We start from the raw sequence: 25,450 nt of genomic DNA, 5'->3' as shown, positions 1-25,450 counted from the left end.
AATTATAAATCCTGGTTTCCCTTTGACAAACAGACTTACCTCCCTTCTTGATAAGGGACATAACTCCTTATTTGATATACTCAGTTAGCTCCCTTGCTATGGCAGCAGTGTGTGAAGTTTTAAGCAAGACACTGTGTGGAGTTCAAGCAGGGGCGTTAACTCAGGGAGAAAACGATTACCCCACTTTGACCATAAAGTCACGCCAGACTACTTTCGAGCACTCAATTCACAGTTTTGCAGTTGACAAAATGGGTTGCAAAATATAGGCTGAGGAAACATTTTGTATAATTTCATGACCAACATACACCTTCGGTTTCCACCCCACCCTGTTTATGCCAATATCTGCATTCTTCACTAATAAAACTCACAATGCAGCGCGATGATGGTCAAAGGGAAGTAACTATATACCATTTTTATCGTTTGCTAAACAGACTTACCCCTCTTTCTCATTGCCAAGGGAGATAACTTAAATTTTGTTATACGCGGTTAGCTCCCTTCGATTGAGCGCAGTGTGTGAAGTTTTATGAGCGACGCTGTATGGAGTTCAGGCAGGGGAGTTAACTCTTGTACGAGACGATTACCTCCCTTTGACTATAAACGAAAACGGTCTTTCGCAGTGGTTTTTGGGGGGTGGTTTTGTTTGTTGTATTATGCCAAGTTCATATTCAGAAGAAAAAGATTCGGATGAAAGAAGAACAAGATTTACATCTGTACATTGAGTATGTACTCATAAACTAGCTGAAACTGAAATGGTAACTACCCTGGGATTGTCTTTAGTTCCAGCTGAAAAATGGATTTGAGGGGGGTCGATGGTCAAAGGGACTGCGATTCCTCTTTTCATCAAAGAGTGACCTCCCTTTGGCCAAGGGACATAACTGTCGATTTTATATACACAGTTAGCTCCCTTGGATGGTCGATGATGTGTGAAGTTTCAATCGAGACACTGTGTGGAGTTAATGCAAGGGGGGTAACTCTTCTACGAACATGGTTGCCTCCCTTTGACCGTACTCAGTTTTGGCCGTGTTGCATGTAGCAAGAAAATGTGAACGGCGTTCTTCCGCCCGTGTTTATTGACCGTGTTATTCTCTAAAACTGTTCTAGTTGAAGAAATATATATGTTACTCAGTACTACTGCTGATAATACGGTCTAAAATGAGTTGGGTTAGCTGAAAATTAACCTCTCCATTCCCAACTTTGTGTAAACAGTGTGAAATGAGGACAAAATATTTCAGAAATCACCTCAGTGACTTCAATCAGAGACCATATACCGAGGGACGGGCCTCAGAGCTCGGTATATGGCCTCTGCTTCAATGAAAAGTTCACCAGTATGCTACTTGACATGGCTTACTAGTATTTTGAAAAAAGTGTCGTAAAATACTTTTTGAACAGATACGGACATTGATTCTTTGGATTTTCATTGTAGAGATATCCTTAAAAAATTCTACAATATTGATTTACAGTGGGCACAACAAGTACAGCTGAAAGGGTCGTTCTCGGCACAGGTACTACAGGTACGTTTCTGTATACAGACATGTACCCTAAACAAAGTAAAAATACAGAAACGTACCTGGTACCCTAAAAGGCGGACGAGTCCATATTCCGCAATCCAAAACCAAAACCGTATGTAATTGTTCCTGTTCAACTGATTCCGAGTGGTATTCATGTGCATCGCGAAATATCCGTTAGTGCGTATTCTCATCATTACATAATGCAATCAAATGTATCGAATACAATATAGTATGACAGTTCCGGTCAAGAATACGAGACAATGAGAATGGAATCGTCCTAGGGTATGTTTGTGTAGTACCCATGCCGACAACGACCCCTTCAGCACAAGTACATCTTACTTGCTTTTGTGAATCAAAGAGTGAAAATATTTTTGAATATTGTACAGAGTTTTAACAATGTTCTATAACTTTGTTCATACTTGCTGCAAAGGGAAAAAGTTCTGGAGTCACCTCCTCTTTCCTTTCCCATGCTTGATTTTCAATGCATGTAATGAAGCAATATAGCTGGTCTTCCAAACCAATAGAAATTCTTGGCTTCAGAGCCAGGATCCAAGGGTCACTTGCAGTATGAAACTAATAAAATTTTGTAATTTTCATCCTCATAAAAAGTTATTTCTAGACATTTAGAGAGATAGAATATGATCTACTGCATTCAACTGTGTAATCAAATGCCAACAGAGTTCTACATGCATCACTGCTAAAGGTTATTTTCAGAATTAAGGTTTGGATTTGTCATTGAGATTGACTTGACTCTTTGATTGAAAGTATCACGACTCCAACTGTATGCTTGAGAGTTTGCAGGTCTGGCTCAGTTGAACAGGGATGGTTCAGAGGGGACCCTCCTTTGAAGGCCAGAGTCATTCTTGCAACCATACTAAGGTATTTATTTTTGGTTCTTTTAACTACACAAAAAGAAGCATGTGAAAAGTCCAAGTTAAGGTAATAACCACAGGCATGAGACTTTCAGTTTCTGTTGTCAGACCACATCATGATGTAATCCCCCTACACAATAATTGTATTCAATGGGAAGATAGATAGATAGAAGATACTTAACAGGGTACAACAACCCTCGTTTGATGCAGAGATCATTATAGAAAGATGTAGTTGCTCTTTCTTAGGTATGTCAGGAGAGTTAACTATTGCCTCTCATGTCACATTACATTACAGGTTACAGGAAGATCAGCAATTGTGTGGTCATATCTTACCCTGAATACTCAGCCAAGGCTAAATATTGTATGATCAACTTTTTGGAGTAGCAAGGCGAATACACATGTATTACCATTTATTATTGCCAATATCACTGTTTGGTATTATATAGCCTTTGAAAGTGTTCTAACCCTGTAAAACCTTTGTAGTGATTTCTGTTAATTTGTCAACTTGGTTTTAGAATACAATTGTTAACTTGCACATTGCATGTTGTTTGTTATTTTACACCAAGTTCTTTTACTAACTTATTTCCAGTTAACTTCAGCATTAGTTTCAACTTGGAATCAACACTTAACCCAGAGGCATGTTTTCGCTGGCCAGATGTGATGCTATTTCACTGAAAGTACTTATAAGGCAGGGGCGGATACAGCTTTTGGAGAAAGGGGGGTGCACACTATTGAGAAAAGGAGGGGTGCACACTTCATTTTCGCCCGAGTTTCAATGGTCATTTAACAAACTTTCAAAAGGTGTGTGTGTGTGTGTGTGTGTGAGTGTGTGTGTTGTGTGTGCGTGTGCATTCACCCCTGCATGCACGCACACACACACACACACACACACACTGGATCCGCCTATGTAAGGTGTGTTTAGGATAGCTAGAAGTATATGGGTTGAAGATGAACTTTGATACAATCATTAAAGGATCAGAGAAATACTGATATTGGTGAGACCATCCAGACCTCATTTAGAATTGCCTGGTCTTCATGTAATAAGAGACAACAAATGAAACTTGGTGATTTGGTTAATGCATATTGTCATATTTCTGAACTATTGCAGAGTGCTGCATTAATATAAACAACACACAAAGATATTAGCAAGCTCAGTTGTCACCTGCTTTGGTACAGATGAAAATGGTTCATGTCACGTTTCTCTTGAAAAGGCCTTCAAGAAAAGGTGTCATGTAATGAAAATACTTTAATTGTTTCTTTTGCTTATCCTTCTTATCTGATCTAATGCAGTGTTCCAGCAACGTGCAGTGAACTTGGACAAAGTACTGTGACTATGCGTCCCAGTCCACCCAGCTGTGAATGGGTACCTCGTTAGGATGAGAAAGCCACAATAACTCGGTGTGCCTAGTGGCTGCAAGAGTTGTATACTCCCCAGGGAGTTGAGATCGATAACACGATGTGCCATTGAGATTGACATCCATTGATCGAGGGGAAAAAATACCAGCGTTGAGCATGCACTAGTTGCCTGGATAAGTACGCTATATAAATATCTTATAATAAAAAAATAATAATATCAGGTGAGCCACAGGGCTTTGTGGTGCTATCTTTTTAACAGACAACAAGTACACAAAGCATATGATTTAATGAAGCAATAAACAGCAAATACATTGTTACATTGGTGTATTTACTGTATTTATCAGTAGTGATATCTTCAGTATCACAACATTTTTTAAATATAAACATGAAAAAGAGATCTGTTTAGAAAAAGATTGGTTAAACATGACATATCAAATATTCGAACATCAGTATCTGAAATCTGTCCCATGTTTGTTGATAGCTCGAGATCCTGCATTTACTTCATATAGTTCATGCTGTTGTTTCAAATGCCAACAAAGCCTGTTAGTTTCACAACCAGTTTCCCATTAACCTCACTTCACAATGGTAAATACATAGAAAACATTCACACCTGAATTCAGCAGTTAGAGAAACCACATGTACTGTGTCAATATCAAGACCATTACAAAATCACATCTACGGCCTACTCAAGTTGTGAATATAATCTAACATAAGAAACATTCTCTCTTAACAAGTTTGTCTCAAATAATAATAATCCAGATATACATATACATATTTCATAATGACAAGAAAGATGAATGGCAAAATACTACTCTCTTAGTATGGGAATAAGAAGGAAACTAAGTCAAACAGTTGGGTTTTTTAAAGCTACCAGTACATTAATTGTTTGAAAATAGCTGAGGAAATTAAATCGTGTCCAAATAATATAACCCCAAACAATTTTCACACAAAAACAACTCTCTCATTGATCAACATAGTGACTATTCTTCGAACTACCTGTTATGATTGACTGTATGGCAATGATAACAAACTTTAGACAGCAGGTAATATGTGACTTAAAGCATGGCTCTATTAAATTCACTTTAGGTGAAGAGATGTGATTAGATCCAATATACAACAACACAGTTAAAACTGCATATACATGTAGCAAATAGATCTCCAGTTACAGTGGAAATTGACAGGTTTGAGTATATACGATACAGACCAAGGATAACTTGATGACTGATATTTACAGTGAAGCTTAAACACTTAAAGATACAAGGATATGTTAATGATCGTTTTCACTATTACAATTGTCACATGCGTACTATATGGTCTTTTAAATCAGTTCTGTAATTACTGACTGACTGACTGAGTTTGGTTTTACGCCGCTTTTAGCAATATTCCAGCAACATCACGGCGGGGGACACCAGAAATAGGCTTCACACATTGTACCCATGTGGAGTTCTGTAATTAAAACATACATGTATAAAAGTTTAAAAGGTGGCACTATGTCCTAGAGCTCAAATGAAAATGTTCAACAGTTTCTAAATATGATTTATGACTATTAACACCTAAATTCATAACCTATTGAATGAGCAAATTTCTGCAAAAGCAAAACACACAAGTGGATGGTCCAGTTATATTGAAAGTGTTTGGGTTTTTTAAAAAAGAAACAGGCTGTAGACATTGACCACCAGCACTATTTACAATGTGTGGGTACATTTCTTACAGTGTGTGACATTGTGACTACTGATGTATATAACTGTAGCCCAGATACTGACTACTATTTACAATGTGTGGGTACATTTCTTACAGTGTGTGACATTGTGACTACTGATGTATATAACTGTAGCCCAGATACTGACTACTATTTACAATGTGTGGGTACATTTCTTACAGTGTGTGACATTGTGACTACTGATGTATATAACTGTAGCCCAGATACTGACTACTATTTACAATGTGTGGGGTACATTTCTTACAGTGTGTGACATTGTGACTACTGATGTATATAACTGTAGCCCAGATACTGACTACTATTTACAATGTGTGGGTACATTTCTTACAGTGTGTGACATTGTGACTACTGATGTATATAACTGTAGCCCAGATACTGACTACTATTTACAATGTGTGGGTACATTTCTTACAGTGTGTGACATTGTGACTACTGATGTATATAACTGTAGCCATGATGCTGACTACTATTTACAATGTGTGGGTACATTTCTTACAGTGTGTGACATTGTGACTACTGATGTATTTAACTGTAGCCCAGATACTGACTACTATTTACAGTGTGTGACATTGTGACAACTGGTGTATATTATTGTAGCACAGATACTGACTACTATTTACAGAGTGTAACAAGTGATATGCATAACTGTAGCACAGATACTGACTACTATTTACAGAGTGTAACAAGTGATATGCATAACTGTAGCACAGATACTGACTACTATTTACAGAGTGTAACAAGTGATATATATGACTAGCACAGATACTGACTACTATTTACAGCGAGTGACATTGTGACAACTGGTGTATATTATTGTAGCACAGATACTGACTACTATTTACAGAGTGTAACAAGTGATATATATGACTCAGCACAGATACTGACTACTATTTACAGTGTGTTACATTGTGATAACTGGTGTATATAACTGTAGCACAGATACTGACTACTATTTACAGTGTGTGACTACATGACAATGGATGCCTTTTAGACATAAGTACAATGTAGACACTGATGATTACCAGGAGTGTTTGTAACATTGCCCAAGGATGAAGATGATTTGGATATTTCTTTCATAAGGAATCCTTCATAATTTTTACAAACATGTTATTTCTACATGTTGTTTCTACATTGTATTAAGACTTCTCTATAACAAATGTACAGGTAAACAAACAACTATATAGTCCCTAACTGTGTAGATGGAATGGAAACAGTTAAACATTATACATCACCATACTGATATGAAGATCATAATGGTTCTACACCAAGGTAAGCCTGTACATACCACCTACCTACAGATGACAACATACAGGTACATCCATATGATCGGCACACATCACTATACATACAGTTTGGAAAAAATTGACAACAATCAGTACGACCTAAAATTGGAACTTTCATAACACAGTAGTGAAATATAAATGATGAAATATTGCTTAATACAAATATCAGAAGTGTTTAAAACTAAACCCATCATTAAGAGACTCCAAGTTCACCCGATACTCTCAGTGTGACCCAACACAACGGCAAATTACCAGTATTAATAATAAATTTTCTTATAGCTTCCCCAGGCTTATGGGCTTAAATAAATGCTGAAAATGAATAACAAAACAAATTTTTTGTACTTTCTTCAAATTTTCTTTTACCTCAAATTTGAAATGCAACAGCTTTCCATTGTACTGAGCTGAAGTCACGTACAGGGGATATGACCTCAACAAACATGGGACCAATACTAATAACACACATTGATGTTTCAACACATCACTCAACAACAAAATTGTATCAAGAATAAATAATTAGGCACCACTCCTTAAACGTATCTTGAAGAACAGCTGTAAATGAGAATATTGCTGATGGTCTTTTTGGTGCATGGATTAATAAGTTATTCCATCACACTTGTCTAAACCATGTTAACACAGTAGCAGTTCAAAATGCGAATATATGATACATTTAAAAAAAAGATAAACTGGAAAAATGGCAAACTGGCCATGAAAATCATGTAGGCACTTATAAAAAGCACTTCCTGTAGATCATATAGTATTCTTATGTGGACAATTTCAGTAAGCTGAGGGCTAGTTACAATGGGAGGTTACAGTTTTAAAAACATAAGCAACAATTACAAACTCCTATGTTGTTACTGATAAACTGTAACACCAAACAAGAATATTATTGAAAGAAAATGAAACACTTTTGACCCAACAGATAATCAAAGCAGAAAAAAAGTGATGCACCTCTGAAACTGAAGCATACATCTAATGTTATCTGCATACTTTTAATAGTCTGCAACCTTGAAAGAAACATGAGTTAAGCATAACAGGAAATAAAATAGCAAAATAGTTAATATGTAATATATATATAACCTTAAGAGAAAATTATACAAAAGCATAACAGTAAAAACTAGCAAAATATATAATTTTCTAAATATCATAAAACATCTGTTTCAAATTCAATGAAAGTACACTATGTCAAATCAAAAATAATCTCTGCATAAAATCTTGGCCATTCATAGAAATAAGTCTGAAAATACTATTATATGTACTCAGTATCACAATTGGGGAACCAGATAAAATGTCACATTTTCAAGTTCGAAGAGTGCAGTTCAGTTACATCTGGGATTAACCATTGACGCCGACATTGACTGTTACTTGTGGTGCATGGACTTGGTTGCATTCATGTGTTAAGGGTAGTAGTTTCCATTACCTTTAATCTTGCTCTCTTTGTGACTTTAATTGTTGTTGTCCATGTTTCTAGTTTCATTAAAGTCTCCATCAGTATTACATAGCAATAACCATGTTCTTCAACTGTTACTCACATTGTAAACATAAACAGACCTATTGATGCTTGTTGGTCAATGTGTTGACACTGAACCTACAAGGTACCCCTTCAGTGATAATGCTGAGTACAAGTCAATGCATGCATAGATTTACAGTCCATGTGCATTTATCAAACCACAATTTACAAAGCCACAACACAAAAAATGCCTTTATTCTCTAAATTAGGTTAACAAGTTGTTACTCAAAAGTTCTGCCTCTCTGGGTTACGTATCCCATTTAGAGCTATGTTAAGATTTCAGCGGTCAACAGGTAGTCAAATAATACATCAATCATAACAACAAAGAGTATATGCTGAAAACCTATATCATGTAAATTAAACCAATAACTGTCTGTTTAAAGGTTCACGATTGATAAAGAAGAATTCAAAAACTAATCATCAACTTCATACAAATATCAACAAATAATTCTTTGAAAAAAGTATTTAAAAACATCACATATTCCCACCATGGACATCAGCTATGAAATACATGCTGCTCAGGAGAGGTTGTACAGATTTAGACTTGTAAGTACAATACATGTACAACTGCATTATCCATTGAAACTGGGATCAGTGTCGGCTACATCTCCTTCCTGCGCCGGCTGATCTCCTGCAGCAGCAACAGCCATGTGTTAGGAATGTGCATGCCCTTGATGCCTGGTGGGAGTGAGTCGATGTCTTCCTCTGTCAGGGTCTGATCAGTGCTGCTTGATCTGGTTCCTAGACCTTCATCACTGTTCAGTGACCTGTCCAGGTGACCTTGCAGCAAGTCTTTCAGGCTGAAGTAGAATTACATGTCAACAATCAGCTGCCAAATGTCATTAATCCAGATACAGTCAAACACTGTTGTGTTGTAACTGAAGGAACCTATGTGACTATGTCAGTGTATGAAATAAGGCCTGTCCGACCGGCGGGGACAGGCTAGATTTCTGACGGACGGTCTAGATTTACAGCAAGCCAGATGTTCCATACATGTGAGTAAATTCACCATATCTTGCTTGGTGTCTGGTCTGGTTACCGGTAAATCCATTTTGGGCTGGTTACATTTTCAAGTTTCCAGCTTTAATGTCGGCTGGGATTTTGGCTTATTTCATACACTGCCTATGTATAATATATTAAGTATAAATACTTTGAGTTATCCGACGTTTGACACAACTGCAACATGTTGACTGAAGAAGAAGTAAGCAGCGTCAGAGCTTTTACTTGGAAAAAACCACAAGTTTGAAACATCAAATAAAAGTTCAACACAACTATGTTTGACTGAGAAATGGACAATGGATACAGTCCAAAACAGCTAGCTGGACTTTCCACCATCCACATACATTTTGCCTTTCAAGTAGGAACATAAGAGTTTTATATTGCAAACATGAAAAAGAAATATAATAAAATAATTTTACATACAGTTTTTCTGAATGTACCTTCATAATAACATGAGGACTGTCTTACAAGTTTCTGGGACTTTTTGCAAACACATGGTGTCATCTATGATTTTCAGTGACCCATTCAAATTGATTTCACTGCTATCTTTCTATTTTCCGTCAATGGAATCTAATTAGGTGGAAACTCTCTGGTGATATTTATATTCCTTTGTGAGAGTCAATGTTTTATATATCTGTTTGTCGATCAGTCATAACACATAATACCCCAGCCATCCTATGCTCAGAGATTTGGTCTTCAAATCTGGGGAAAATACTTACATCAGTGGACTGGAAATATTTTGTGTTCAATATTTTAATACCTTCTAAATTTACATTATCACTTTCAGTGTCATTAGTGGTATCTTTCTTCTTTTTTCCTTTTCAAGATAATGAATCTTCTGTTGATTTCATGCAAGACATACAATCATTCAGTTCATGGCATTGTGACTTACATACCTCATGGACTTTGGACTTGGTCCATCAGAGTTGTCAGCAGGTACAGCCACCCACAGCAAGAGACAGTCGAACATCTCTTGAAGGAGAAACTCCAGCTTGTCAGGACTTTTCCTCTGACAGAACTCAAGTACATTTGTTCTTTCTTCCTCACAAAGATCTACTTTGTGTTCACTGTCAAGATTGCTGAATGGATCCTGCACAAACATGACATCACAAATAACTAACAGTCTGAAGTTCAGATTAGGTAGATACTATCCATGTGCTATAAATAGAGTCTGAGAAATAGGTATAAATAATTCAATTCAGAAAAGCTGAATTGATGTTGATCCAAAGCCACAGTGTAGCTTCAATTTCATGTCCTGATACAAGATTTCAATCATTTAACCCAGAATTCCTTTATCATGCAAAAACAGGTATTGATGTCATGCCCAAATTCATTGTGTCATACAGATGATCTTTGTGAATAATTTATATTCACAAGTGTAACAAACATCACATAGTATCAAGTTTAGTGTATGTAAGTCCAACGTCACATTAAAGACTTATACATGGAAATGCCTGCATGTGAGTTTACCTGGTGGTGTTCAGCAAGTATCACTGACTTCTGGAATGTCAGTAAAAGCCACAGTGATTGAACATGCCTGAACTCACAAACCTGCCTCACCTGAAATACACACATAAACTTCAATACAGTGAATTCATTGTTGAAAAATTACAGATATGAAAATAAAAGAAGAGCCTACTACAGTTCTGATATCATACTTTCAAGAAACCCTGGTCCCCAGGACTCTATGTGGGTCATAATAGGTCATCTTGCTAGGGACCAGTTCTGTCATGGAATCCCCTGAGGATCCCAGGACTCTATGTGGGTCATAATAGGTCATCTTGCTAGGGACCAGTTCTGTCATGGAATCCCCTGAGGATCCCAGGACTCTATGTGGGTCACAATAGGTCACCTAGCTTGGGACCACAATCAGGGTGTCAGGCTAAACAACTTTGTTCATTGTATGTCATTTTATCGTAACAGACTTAATCATTGCTTATAACATGAATCACTGATTATAGTCCGTTTGGCTCAAAAGCGGACCGATGAATTGCAATCTAACTCGAAAGCTAATAAACATAAAATACTCAATGAAACACTGATCATAATCAAAACGTCAGACCAACTCTGTGAGGTTTTTGCAGAATTTATGTCCTAAAAATAAAAAAGTTGTTTAACAAACTATCATGAAAATATTGACACAGTTCACTATTTGTTACGAGGGAGGAGTGCAGAGAAAGGGAGAGCCATGTGTGCGAGAAACGATGGAGACAGCACAGCACAGGTTAATGAATCAATAACTTTGTCGGCACTTGCCGAAACGAACACCTGGCTGTCCCTTTCTCTGCATCACCCTCGTAACAAATGGTCTGACGTTTTGATTATGATCAGCTTTTCATTGAGAGTTGGTCTGACGTAATATATTTATTAGTTTTCGAGTTAGATTGCAATTCATCGGTCCGATTTTGAGCCAAACGGACTATAGTCTGCACCAGTTCTCTATTACCCTCTATACTGTAAAATGTTTTCGAGTGGTCTGCACTGCGTGGGACTTCTTACTTATCTCCCTCTCATAATGTTTACATTTCAGTGGATATGATTTAGAAGTTTCCTGTAAGATGCAGGGTTTAGAAGTACCCTTACATTGATGTCACCAATATACATCATGTTTCAATCAATCTGTGACATATCAACTTTGACCATAGAGTATTCTGTGGGATAATTAGTGATGTTTGTCACACCTTCTGGCTAGTTATTGTCTGTTTCATTTTGAGTACAGCTGTCATAAAAATCTGCAGTGGCTTGTCTGGTTCTCCTCCCAAAGACTTGAGGAAACTGGTGGTGATGTCCAAGTTGTTGATGGAGTCACAGACATCTGGCAGGCTGGACTTTAGTTCAGACACAATTTGAAGCTTGACTGCTCGAGACAATGGCTCCTGAAATATAAAAACATATTTTGTGCACTTGCCACTGAATGGTCAGTGAGAGACCTGTCTGTCCGAGGGTACATCACAACATAAACTTATCATGCTTATGATGTTGAAGGTTTCAGCCTTCATCAGCAGACTACAAATTATCTACATATACCATTAAAAAATGTGTTAGAGGAAGGTTCTCGGAGAAATGAGCCATGACTGTTGAGATGAATGTTGAAAGTTCCCTTCATAGCATACAACTAAATCTTCCCAAGTTCATTTACGGACGAAAATTTGAGTTTCAGCTAATATTTCTTTGCTGAAAATGGCTCATGCGTGATACACACCTGTGGAATTCTGTCTTGAAGTGTCTTAAACACTGCTACATTTCCTGAATCTGCCCTGTATATCATTTGGTCAATCTGGAGAAAAACATGAGAAATATGAAATTTCCTGATTAAAATTGTTATTTTATACTTATCCTGACTCATGCTCTTTTGCTTGTAGAATCCTACGGAAACGGAGGTGGGAAAACAGAATACTTTGGGTTTAAATAATTAGTGATTTCTGTATAAGTAATACCCCCCTACGGGAACTTCCTAATGGCACTGTAATTAAGCTAATTCCTGCTGCTATAAAACATAAAGTTCTACCAGCTGCCATAGATGGGGGTACTACAATATATAGATACTATGATAATAGTAATAATGGTATACAGCGACTCCAAAATGGAGAAGCGACCCAATGTACATAAACATCAGTACTGGGCTTAAGACTATTACAGACTTAAGATATGTATATAATAGGTCAAACTCCGTAGAGTTATAAGCTAGATGCACTGGTATGATACATACATAATAATAATCTCGTGAGACTAATCATCGTCTACGAGGGACTGTCAACTGCTTTGCGAGGACCATGGGACCGAAATGGTAAATACCTGAGACGTCCTCGGTGGTGATATCTCTCAGATAGTGGTTAGCAAACACCATATCGGATTTCCAAAAAAAGCCCTCCATAATGGTATTCAGCGAGCAATTTCCAGTGCTCTGATTTCATGGGGATTAGATGCTCTTGGAGGGTCGAGTCCTGCAGCCTTGTAGGCACGAAGTATGACAGTTCTGATCCATATCGAAATGGTGGTACGAGAGACTTCGGTCTGAGTCGCTGTCGATAGAGGGATGAATAACCGCTTGAGTTGTCGTCGTTTTGGATCGTTGTAGATAGATTTTGAGTGCTCTGACTGGACATAGAGATAGGTCAAGAGTATCTTGAGGTCCGAGAATTGAGGAGAGTGCAGGAACATGGAATAATCTGTCTGGTTGACCTGGCAATTGATTCTTGGCGATAAAATCCCATCGCAGTCCCATATGCACTATGTTTTGATTGTCGTCAAAACGTATTCTCTCATGATCTAGTGCGTGAATTTCTGACATCCTGGCTGCTGTTGCTAGGGATAACAGGAACAATGTTTTCTGTGACAGAAATTCAAAGGTTGTTGATTCCAGTGGTTCATAGGCCTCACTTGTGAGGTGTTGGAGCACTATATTTAGATCCCTGCTGGAGCGCGAAATCTCTGTTTCTGATCCTCCAATCAGAATGCACGAAGTAAGGCGAGTAACTCTGGCGTCTTCGTTAACTTGACACCCGTTCTTATAGTTATCACGGAACTTAGAGCTGCGAGATAAGTTGACAATGTCGAGCCTTTTAAATGTTTATTTTGTCGTAGGTAGCACAGATAGTCAGCCACTTGTGGATGTGTAGCATTTCTCGCTATAAATCCCTTTTTACTAGCGTATGTTTCAAAACTGTGCCACTTGTCGTCATACAAGTTGCGTGTAGAATTGCGTAAAGCAAGCGTGACTGCTTTCGACGCTCTGGCTGAATAACCTCTCTTGTTTAAACACACTTAATACAGTCCATACGTGAAGTTTCCGTGCGCTTGTTTGGTGTGAGGATGTATTAGTAGATTCGAGCGCTTTGGTAGCTCTAGTGTTGGTTGTCCGATTTCTTGAATTAGAATGGGAAACCACGTTCTCGCTGGCCAGTAGGGCGCGACCAAAATCAGTTGGAGGCTCTGTGTTTGACTGATTTTCTGTAACACCTCATCTCGACGACCTACAACCATTTCTTGGGCACTAGGAAAACTGGGGAGTAGAAGCCTGGTTCGATGTTTACTTGATCCAGTACTTCTATGGCCTGCTTGATTAGTAGCGATGCAACAGCTTCTCTTAACTTTAGTAGTTGTTGCGCCTGAAAGTCGAACTTGTGAGGGTTGACTGTAAGCGGAGGCGTGGCCTGTAGTTGGATTCGATATCCGTGATGTAGGATTTTGGAGACATAAGGGTCTTGTAGCATTCCCCAGTTTTCCCATTGCAATTGAAGGCGTCCACCCACTTGTGATGGTTGTACTGGAACGGCTGGGGGTGGAAGTCTCCAGTCGTTCCAAACTCGACTTTCATCGTTTATAGTTGCGGGAACCTCTGGGTGCCCTGCCTCTTCCAGATCCTCTTCTGTAGTTGCCGTATGGGCGACGAAAAGAATCTTTTCCTCTTGAGGTGGCCATCTTCCAGTCCCGTGCCTACTGTAAGCCAGTAAACTTAGATTTGCCTGAATATCTCTGTGATGTCTGCCTGATGACGCTGGCTCGCGTATCCATCGACTTTATCATAAGGACTTCCCTTGAGTCCGAGTCACTTCTTTAGAGACTTTATCTATTCCTCCATCGAAGATAGATGGCGAAGACCACGGGGCTGTGTAGAGTGGAGCTGTAAACTGTTCACCCCAACTACAGGAAGTGAGGAGACCTTGACGACGAGCCAGAGTTAGCGCTGCGGAGACTGATGTAAGATGATCCGTTAAGAACTGCTGGTCCTTCTTCTGCATTAGGAGGGCCGAGTAGATCATTCTGTCATCTTCTGACGTAGAATCACGAAATCTGGTGATGAGAGTTTCATTAAAGGTCACATGCAACCAAAAAATCAAACATAATTAAAACACAATTATCACTTATTCATGACATATAATATACATTGCTGGTTATGAAAAAACATATAAACAAAATTATAAGCGTACAATCGCAAATCAAAAGTGCAATATTGTGTACTTGGGTTTACTTCCCAAGAAACGAAGCAGCCGGGATACCGAACCCAGTCAGAGCGGGTGGGTGTGCACTCAAGTGTAACGGCTGGTTCATTTGCAGATGCTCATTGTGTGTATATATATAGAGATGTTGGGTTTTGTAAATACATGCTCATTTTTTGTGTATAACATTTTGCAATCAACAGACATCATAACATGTCATGTGTTCAAGTATCACACCTGCCTGTCTGTGTAATTACATAATGTGACAGAGGCCGAACTCGGGCCATAAATCAATGCATTTTGTTTATGGTGTATAGCCTGATTAGTATTAAGTTCAAATTGCATGTGGTCAGTGATAGCAGCTGTGTATTGAATATTGTCATTAGCAGACAGGCAGGCAGACACACAGGTGTCAATAAAACAAGACATTGAGTTTTGTCTGTGACAACGACATATCTATATCACAGTTAGAAATTCTGTCAACGCTAAATAATGACATTGCTTTTAAGTATCGAACTGAGAAAGTGACTCTGTAAGAAGAACGTGTGGTGAAATAGACAAATGAAATTATATAAACAGTTAATTTACTGTCATAACATATAAAAAAGCTCGCGCCTGTGAGATATCAACAAAATATTAGAAAAATAGCTCACACCAAAGCCATCACCGAGTATTCACCGGACAACCCACTTCCAAGCTGCGCGAACCTATTTCACTGCGCACAAGCTATGAGCGCAGCCCAGCTGTTGAAACCCGGTTTTTTTCATCGCGTTATTTTTCAACTTTATAAGTTGATTTTGCATTTTTTGACGATTTGTTTCGGTAAGTCCATACCGAAAGGTATCAGAATCTGCAAAGTTGTGTTTTACGTTGCATGTGACCTTTAACCGTTCTTGATCTGTTAAGGCCAAAGAACATTCTCCTTGTCATGGTTTCGATCTGCACCAGCTTGCGGTCGTCTATCTTGTAGGTCTTATTCTTGGCATCGTTGATTACTTTGAAGTTATTGTGGATGTCTTGTGCCTTGAAAAAAGGGTCCATATTATGGGTTGAGAACTTTTTAGCGTTGAACTGTGGTGAGTGCCGCGCTTGGGCTTTAGTGGCTCTGTGGAAGGCTGTGTCCAGATTCTGAGAGACTGTTGCTCTCGGGTCGATCGGGGGTAGGGTGATGGTGTCTGCATCGTCCTCCCTCATGAGATAAGTGTGGGCCGGGTTACCGTTCTTGGAAGGTGAAGCTAGGTCCAGGTTGTTAACCATCCAATAGCGTATTTCTGCGTCGGAGAAAATGATGCCTCCATCATCTTCTGTAACGGGATCGCAATTCAGAGGTTGATCGGATGGTGACTGAGGTGGAGACCTGTATAATTCTACCGCTGTGCAGGGTGACGTCAACGGAGACCTGTCTGGGGACTTCCGTGAAGACTTGCGAGGCGAACGGTGTGATGACCTACGTGGAGATCGACGTGGTGAACGACATGGAGACCGGCAAGGAGATCGTCGTGGAGACCGGCCTGGTGGACTGCGTCGATATGGTGACTTTCGCGGAGATCGACGTGGTGAACGTTGATAGCTTCGCGAAGCTATCGGGGAATCCCTCAATGACTTTGTTATCGAAGATGACTTGGAGCCTGTATATGGAGCCCTTCGCGATTACCTTCGCGAAGCTTCATCTGAGTCCGGTCCTGGGGAGTGACGACTTGACCTTCGCGAAGGTTGTGGGTCCGAGTCAGAGTCCGGGGATGAGAGGATCTTCCTTCGCGCACCTCCTGGATGATCATCGGAGTCCGAGGCAGGTAACGATCTAGCTGTCCTTCGCGAAGGCTGTACATCTGGGTCCTTTGCCGAGGTTGGCTGTGACGACCTTCTCGAAGGTGGCTTCCCCATCGATGACTTGATAGCGGCCGCTACGTTGACGGAGGGTCCCTCTGGGGTGTCGTCTACGTAGGAGCCTTCACGAAGGCTCGGCCTCTGGGCTGGTTGTCTCTCCAGGACGTAGCGGTCTTCCATCATCTTCATAATGTGTAGGACCAGGTCGTCTGGGACGGTCTGCGAAGATGTAGATGGTGCCCTCTCTGCGTTGGTAGCGATGGGACCCTCAGGAAGATCGTCAGACATCAGCGTTGGTATATCAGACTGCGTGTTGATCTGCGCTGACGTCACTGTAGTCGACACCGGTCGTTTCTTGTGGCGTAGATCGGGTATGATGATCGGCTGATCATCATACAGGCCTAGTTCTGCGGCGGGAACAATGTCGGCTGAGAAGGTTCTAGTAGACTTCGCTGGTTTCCCCTGGGAGGTAGACGCTGCCCTGGGGGACGGAGTCTCTGCGCTAGACGAAGTGGAAGCCCTCTTAGTCTTCGGGCTGCACGCGGCGGGATGTCTGGGGATGCATGACGCTTCTTGGAGCTAGCGGACTGCGTCCCACGCCTCTCCTCCGAGGGTAACTCTAGCGGAACACCAGATGGGAGGGGGTCGTCCGACAGCAGTTGACTGGCTAGGGGTTCCGAAGTATCGGCCATGGCTAGGCTCTGTTTACGTGACCTATCTGCTGCGCGTCTCAAGACGCAAAGATAATATTTGTTAAATGCAGAGTTAGACAAATTTTTACAGTAACTGCAACGTGAAGAAAATGCACATGGTGCAGTACAGCTGGGGCATATCAAATGCGGACTGGCAGCAGAAAAACGTAGCCTACAAACAGTACAGATTTTCATCAATGCAATACTGCTGAACAATCACGGCGTCCCGTGAATAAACAGCAGAAATACGAATAAATATCAATACATAATTGTTGAAGGATACTAGCTAAACCTCTATAGATGACTACCAGAGGTAACTAACTAAGAATAATCAAAGGATATAGTGTGTAGGGAGACACAGGCGCTCTCACATCCTGCTCACTGGGCAAAGAAGGAGAGAGAGTGAAGCATGAGGGAAGAGGTGGCGCCTCCTTTCCCGCGCATTTGGAAGAGGGAGGCAACTCTTGGTGAGTACTAATTAGTGATTTTACATTGAAGGGAGCTTCAATTAGGGAGATACAAGTGTTCCACTATGTTCGCAAGAAGAAGAAGACAAGCAAAAGAGCATGAGTCAGGGTAAGGAAAAATAAAAATTACCAGACATATCAACATGTCAAGTGTGGAGCAAGGACATGATGTAATATCATTACATTTACATTTTAATCCTCTTTCTACATCACATACTATTCAAGAAAACTCATTATCACAACATACTCATACTCACTGGTATGACATGGGACTTCTGCTCCACTCTGGACTTGGCCTGTAGTATGACTTCTTTGAGCTGATACTCAAATCCTTCAAAGTCATACTCAATGGTGGTACCTTTCCCCAGCTCAAAGGAGTAGTTACAGTTGGCCAGGACAAGGGGCAGCAGGTCACGGTCAGGGTGGTAGCTGACCAGGTGGTTGCTGTGAAGTTTCCTCATGCTGACCTCAGGCAGGCGCTCATACCTTCAACAGAATCAACATCGGAATTAAATGATACACTGATGGTGATTGGATACCAATGTCACTGCAAAGTGGGGCATCCATTTGCAGTGAGCAGCTGACTTTGACCATGCTCTCTAACTCTTTTACCCTCAAATCAATAGTCTTTGACCTCTGGTCACAAAGCACCTCTGTAGCAAGTTTGAGACTAATGGTTGAATGGTACTCTAGATATTGTGTCCACAACACAGGCATGGACACACAGAGGCCAGTAACTATATTCCCTGTCAGCTTTGTTGCAAGGAGATATTAATTCTAATGAACATTCCTAAACAAGAAACGTTAAGACCTGAAGCAGCTACCTGGAACTGATCTTTTCACAGTAACTCTCCATGAATTTGTTATGCTTCCTGAAGAGGAACTCCAGCATCATGTAGGAGCAGATGCCAGGCCCTTGAGTGGACGGCAGAAGAACGGCAAGGTGAGAGTTCTCATCTATTCTCATGTTCTTGTAGGCAGCAGGCATGTGTATCAGATCATCATGGACTGTCCGGCATCCTGAAAAAGAGGTAACATATCTGTCATGCCCTTTCCAAAAATCTCCTGATTATTTATATACACAAATATACATGTTAAGACAATCAACTAAATTAATCTAGGTTCATCAGCCAATAACGTTGCATTATACATTACAATACCAAATAGTTTGATAATAAGACTTAGAAATAACTCAACCTTTACAATTTCATGCAAAATTTGTTACATTTCACAGATGGATTGACATGCAGGTCACTACAGTCCTGCACTATATATGGGGTGATATAACAAGCATACCTTAGTGCATGAATTAACCACAGAAGAAAATTTATCTAAAAATTGATGTATGTTGATGGTATATTGTTAATGTAAAATGGCTGTCTCACCATGCAGACTCTCCTTGACACATTCCCAAGCAGCAACCAAATCAGGCATCAGCTCATTTACATCCTTCTTAAAGCCCTCATCTACAATAAGATCATATATAGCAACTTGATTATCCTCGTAGTTTCTATAGACATTGAACCATTTAGAAATTGAGTACATTTCAAGACTACATTGATTCTAAAGGTTTTTCCCTTACCTTTGAAGAAATGTGGTGTCAAAATTATAATAGCAGATGAAATTTGAAAATGATTTGCTGTATTTTAAAGAAACTAATATGTGCCTTCCTTCATGAAGGGCATAGTGAGTGAGTGAGTTGGGTTTTATGCCGCTTTTAGCAATGGTCTCTGGTTCCAGCAATATCACAGCAAGGGACACCAGAAATGAAGGGCATAAATTTAGAAGGTTGTCAGCGAGATACATTTATGATCAAGATCATCGTGAAGGTCATTCTTGAAGTATGTTTGTCACTTTTCACTTAAATTAAAACAACAGTTGCCATTCTTCATAATTGTAAGAATACTACCCACTTTACATCTTTGCGGCAATGAAATCTGTGTTACAATCTGGGAGGCCATTATCACACTGTCACTGCCAGAACACACCAGAGATGATTTCCCTGTATTTCCTGATAATTCATTTAAAACCCTGAAACAATTAAACATTCTTCAGACAAAACATAAATTTATGCTGATAGATAAATCAATCTTTAATATCATCTTTAATTATTTACAAAATATTATAATTGCTAATCTATTTCGTATACATTTCCTCAACATTATAATGATGGCATATTCCATATATACTTTATCTCATACATACATATGCATATGCATATCATATCATATCATATTGGGAAACAAACAGCATGATACATTTCTTACCATGTCTACAACCCACCAAGTGCGTGGACCTGGGTACACTGACAGCTGCACGATCAATACAGCTATGAGGGGTGTTCAAAATGTATTCAGCCTCAATATATTCTCGATGCTCAATGTTTGAAAAGCTTCCATTTTATTTTGAAGGAATCATCAGCAAAGCCATATACAAAATTTAAAATATGTGGGTAATGTTGTTAACGAGATATTATTCACATTGGGGACTTGGGGTATAATATTTCTCTAAAAATTTATCATCACGATATGGCTGAGATATTGCCGATGTGACGTTAAATATTAACTCACTCACTCTTTAAAAATTGCAGAAAATGAAGAACGATCTGTCATTTGGTACCTCTTGCATAATGGTATGTTCTCAGATAATACATAAAATGTGTTTAGTATAGTAATTAACCTTCAAAGGTTTGGATTGCTTGATTTATATTTCGACGGGGCTGTTTTTTTAAGGATAACCCCATTTTGATCTTTCAAAAACATTGTGTCCAAATGTTCAAGCTGGCACTGTATAAAATATATTGAGAGCTGACACTTGTGTGACCATTCAGTATTTAGTTTGAAACCTTGGCATCATGTATGAATAAGTGAAAACATTGGAATAAGTGATATCCTTATGATTACATCATCTGAAAGAGGGTAATTGTCTCCAAAACAAGCTCTTTCAGTAAACATGAAGGGTGAGTCGCTTTAACAAGCGACTGCAGTTTCAAATTGCATATTTATGCACTTTACTATATCTAACTTTGATTCTAGCGGACTTTTTTTTAGCTTATTTTGCGTTTTTTAGGGGTACCAAGATAAAAAGTCACAAAAATGGTGATCATGAGGCTGGAACATAGCAATACCAATTTGCTTAAGGTTGACAGATAATATGTAGAAAGTAGAAAAATAAAAGCAGCCACATTTGTGTCGTTTCTTGGTTGGGCTTTGAACTTTTTAAAAGCCCCTCGTACATCTGCATGAATAAATAAACATATATACACACTGTGCAGGCTAATTATTGTTGAGTAATGAGAAACATTTAATATATATATAATGGTAAAACCTTGCTTCATTCATACTTTCACACATTATACATTCATACATTCATAAATTTACACATACGTTTACACACTATTTACCTTTCATAAATAATTACCGATACACTGATAATGCATTAACATTCTGCAGCACAATTAGTTATCATAAATTACTCAATATTTACAATATGACAAAGCAGCCAAATTATCAAAGCGTAAACACAATATCTATACACACCACATGAATTTACATACTACAAAAGTATTGAAAGAGACTAACCTTCAGAAATGATCCCATGAGCTCCAAAATAAATGTCAAAATCCAAATATGCACTATCCAATATCCACAAGTGCTTTTGTGACCAGCTGACAGTAGAAAGTGATTGTGGCTGAGGCAGAAAACGCATGCAGTAAGCTGAGAGAGGGGTTTAGAAAAGCTGAAGTGAAGTATATGCTGTTTAAGATACACCAAAGTGAATATTTAATTTAGTTAAAACTAAAGAATAAAAACTCTAAATATGTACAAACATTTCATCCTGTCACAAAGGAGAACAAAGGAGTACCACTCATCAATTCATTATCACTTTTTTATCCCCTGCCACGCATTTCGTGGGGTATTAAAATGGTCTCTGTCCGTGCATCCGTCCATCCATACACATTCATTTTTTCTGGAGCAGAACTTAAAAATCGCTTACTATTTCTTTACCAAACTTGGCACATGGATTCATCTGGTGGTGTACTGGTACCTTTTGGTAGTTTTGGAATTCGGAATAAAATATTTTTTGCGTTTCCATGGCAACAAGTTTGTCTGCAATGATGTTGGTGCTCCTTTCCTGGGCAGAACTTAAAAATCATACACTATTTTTTCACCAAACATCTCACACAGATAGGTCTGGTGGTGCCTTTTGATAGTTTAGGATTTCTGAATAAAATATTTTTTGGCATTTCCATGGCAACAAGTTTGACTTCGACTGAAATTGGAAGTAGTGCTCTTTTCCGGAGCAGAACTTTAAAACTGTTCAATATTTCCTCACCATATTTGGGACACAGATAGGTCTGGTGGTGTACTGGTGCCTTTTGGTAGCTTTGGAATTCGGAATAAAATATTTTTTTGCGTTTCCATGGCAACAAATTTGACTTCGACTGCAATGGTGTTGGTGCTCCTTTCCAGAGCAGAACTTAAAAACCGTTCACTATCACTTCACCAAACGTCTCACATATAGGTCTGGTGATGTACTGGTGCCTTTTGATAGTTTAAGATTTCTGAATAAAATATTTTGTTTGACTTTAACTGCATTTGGTTTTTAGTTCTCTTTTCCGGAGCAGAACTTTAAAACCGTTCAATATTTCCTCACCAAATTTGGCATATAGATAATTCTGGTGGTGTACTGGTGCCTTTTGGTAGTTTTGGATTTCTGAATATTCTCAGCCCTGTATAGCAGATGGCAGAAGACCATGGTAGATGGTAGCACTACCCAAATGTGAAGCATTAAACTGTGCTGACTTTACCACACTGTTAGTCCTTCCTGCAACAGTTATGATCAGTTCCATGGGATTCCTAGGGAAGAACCTGACAACCATCTGTAGGTCTGCAGAAATAAAGATTGATACAATGTCTAAGCCTTTCTGAACACTGACTAGTTACCCATGGTCTATGGTGATTTGAACACAAGAAAAGGTATGCATTCCAGTCTTCAACACAAAGTGACAAATGGAAAGGTGAAAATGGTTATAGTTTGATTTGAGAAAAACAAGTATCCTTGCAGTGAATGCATTTTTCACATCATGAGATTGATTTGGATGAATTCCATTTTGACAATGTATCTATTATTATTTAATAATGTGGTAATGCCATGTCAGTATACATATGATATCAATATGCTTTTGGTTTATTTGAGGCTCGACAGGAACCCCCGTTTTGCAATTGCATAATTGATTATTATAGGCTCTGGACTGACAGATGTAAACTGAAGAAGATAGTCATGAATTCCCCTATCTACATGGCTAGCATTGAAACAAAACAACATTAGTGTGGCCAAATCTCAGTAAATATCATGTGCTAAAACAAATTTACGTTTCAAAATTAATGTCAGAGATTTTACATACTTTGCCCACTAAATTCTGCCTGTCAAACTCTTGCTGGGGCTATACTATCAGCTATATTATTTTAGTTTATTATGCGTTAGCTAGTTACATCTTCATCTTACACCAACCAGAAACAAGTAACACTAGGTTTTTATAAAACACTGCCCCAGTGCTGAGGATATACGGGTAATCAGTGTTAAAACCACCACTCAGCTAAACACTGGTTATCAAAACTATTTTACACATAAGGAAAAGTTCACCTACCTTTTTTTAATGATCTTATTTGGGTTTTTCCCAACCGAATCTGTATACTGCAAACATATAGAACGACCATTGGGGAATTGATGGTACAACAGTTTTCTTATTCAATCTTAGAATAATCCAACATTTTTAGATTTGAAAGCATACACGAAATAATACTGTGAATGATGATTTGGTAGTTTTACAAAATTGCGAGATTTAGGTTCTACCTAATATGGGGTCGTTTTTGGTACTTTTGACGTAACTAAACCTGTTTCAGGACGGGTGTTTGACTCCAGTTGTACTGCATTGTAGGATAGATTTCTCGTAACCGGACTCCAACTGCTGTGTACTGTTCCATACCAACCATCCCCTCATCAAACGGTGGTGTTGAAACGTCTATTCGGTAAAAGGGAGACAACTCTGACAAAAACTTTATCCACACATCTCCATGTTTCGCTGTAAGCAATATATATCCCAATTAAGGAACACAGACGTAGTTTCATGAGCCGCAGACTCACGCATTCATTCTGACTCGAATCCACAGGAGTGTTCTGTTACCTACATGGATAGAACTCACTGGATTTGCACAACCATGCCGTAGATGGTCAAAGGGAAGTAATTATAAATACTGGTTTCCCTTTGACAAACAACTTACCTCCCTTCTTGATAAGGGACATAACTCTTGATTTTGATATACTCAGTTAGCTCCCTTGCTATTGGCGGCAGTGTGTGAAGTTTTAAACAAGACACAGTGTGGAGTTCAAGCAGGGGAGTTAACTCAGGGAGAAAACGATTACCTCCCTTTGACCATAAACAGTCACGCCAGACTACTTGCGAGATCTCAATTCACAGTTTTGCAGCTGACAAAATGGGTTGCAAAATATAGGCTGAGAAAACATTTTGTATAATTTCATGACCAACATACACCTACACTTTCCACCACACCCGGTTTATGCCAATATCTGCATGCTTCAGTAATAAAACTCGCAATGCACCGCGATGATGGTCAAAGGGAAGTAACTTTATACCATTTGTATCGTTTGCTAAACAGACTTACCTCCCTTTGCCATCGCCAAGGGAGATAACTGTTGGTTTTCAAAAAATTGTAATTCGCGATTAGCTCCCTTTGATTGAGAGCAGTGTGTGAAGTTTTATGAGAGACACTGTATGGAGTTCAGGCAGGGGAGTTAACTCGTGTACGAGACGATTACCTCCCTTTGACCATAAACGAAAACGGTCTTTTGCAGTGGTTTTTGGGGTGTGGGTTTTGTTTTTTTAGGTATTATGCCAAGTTCATATTCAGAAAAAAAGATTCGGATGAAAGAAGAACAAGATTTAAATCTGTACATTGAGTATGTACTCATAAACTGAAACTGAAATGGTAACCTACCTGGGATTGTCTGTAGTTCCAGTACCAACAACCCTTTCAGCAACTGAACCAGCTGAAAAGGGAAGAAGGTGTCACACACTATATATATATGTATATTGAGATTACAGGATGTAGTTTCCTTGGCCTCGTACTGACGATTTCAGTTTCATTCGGGACAATCTAAGCTTATTCCGCTAGCTGCAAAATGGATTTGCTGGGGTCGTGTTATTGATGGTCAAAGGGACTGTAAATCCTCTTTTCTTCAGAGTGACCTCCCTTTTG

General features: G+C 39.1%; 2 protein-coding genes across 2 annotated transcripts in view; both read right to left on the bottom strand.

The window, feature by feature from the left end:
- Nucleotides 1-6,326: 6,326 nt before the first annotated feature.
- The window catches only part of LOC124274089 (E3 ubiquitin-protein ligase RNF213-like), a 59,437-nt gene continuing 40,313 nt past the window's right edge, over nt 6,327-25,450 (bottom strand). Inside the window, exon 27 of the transcript XR_006897853.1 lies at nt 6,327-6,384. The gene's annotated coding sequence lies outside the window, so the exon portion shown is untranslated. The remainder of the gene's footprint in view (nt 6,385-25,450) is intronic.
- Nucleotides 8,812-24,869, bottom strand: LOC124274088 (E3 ubiquitin-protein ligase RNF213-like). Its single transcript, XM_046709405.1, has 9 exons — nt 24,857-24,869; nt 19,556-19,636; nt 18,995-19,190; nt 18,428-18,656; nt 12,448-12,522; nt 11,927-12,121; nt 10,716-10,805; nt 10,142-10,335; nt 8,812-9,046 (listed from the first exon to the last, which is right to left on the bottom strand). The coding sequence occupies exons 1-9, from the start codon at nt 24,867-24,869 to the stop codon at nt 8,848-8,850; spliced, it is 1,272 nt and encodes a 423-aa protein (XP_046565361.1). The 3' UTR covers nt 8,812-8,847.

The sequence above is a fragment of the Haliotis rubra genome, unplaced genomic scaffold, assembly GCF_003918875.1.
Source record: "Haliotis rubra isolate DU_JTF1 unplaced genomic scaffold, ASM391887v1 Scf1875, whole genome shotgun sequence".
Lineage (NCBI taxonomy): Eukaryota > Metazoa > Mollusca > Gastropoda > Lepetellida > Haliotidae > Haliotis > Haliotis rubra.
This window is presented reverse-complemented; position numbering and strand designations above follow the sequence as displayed.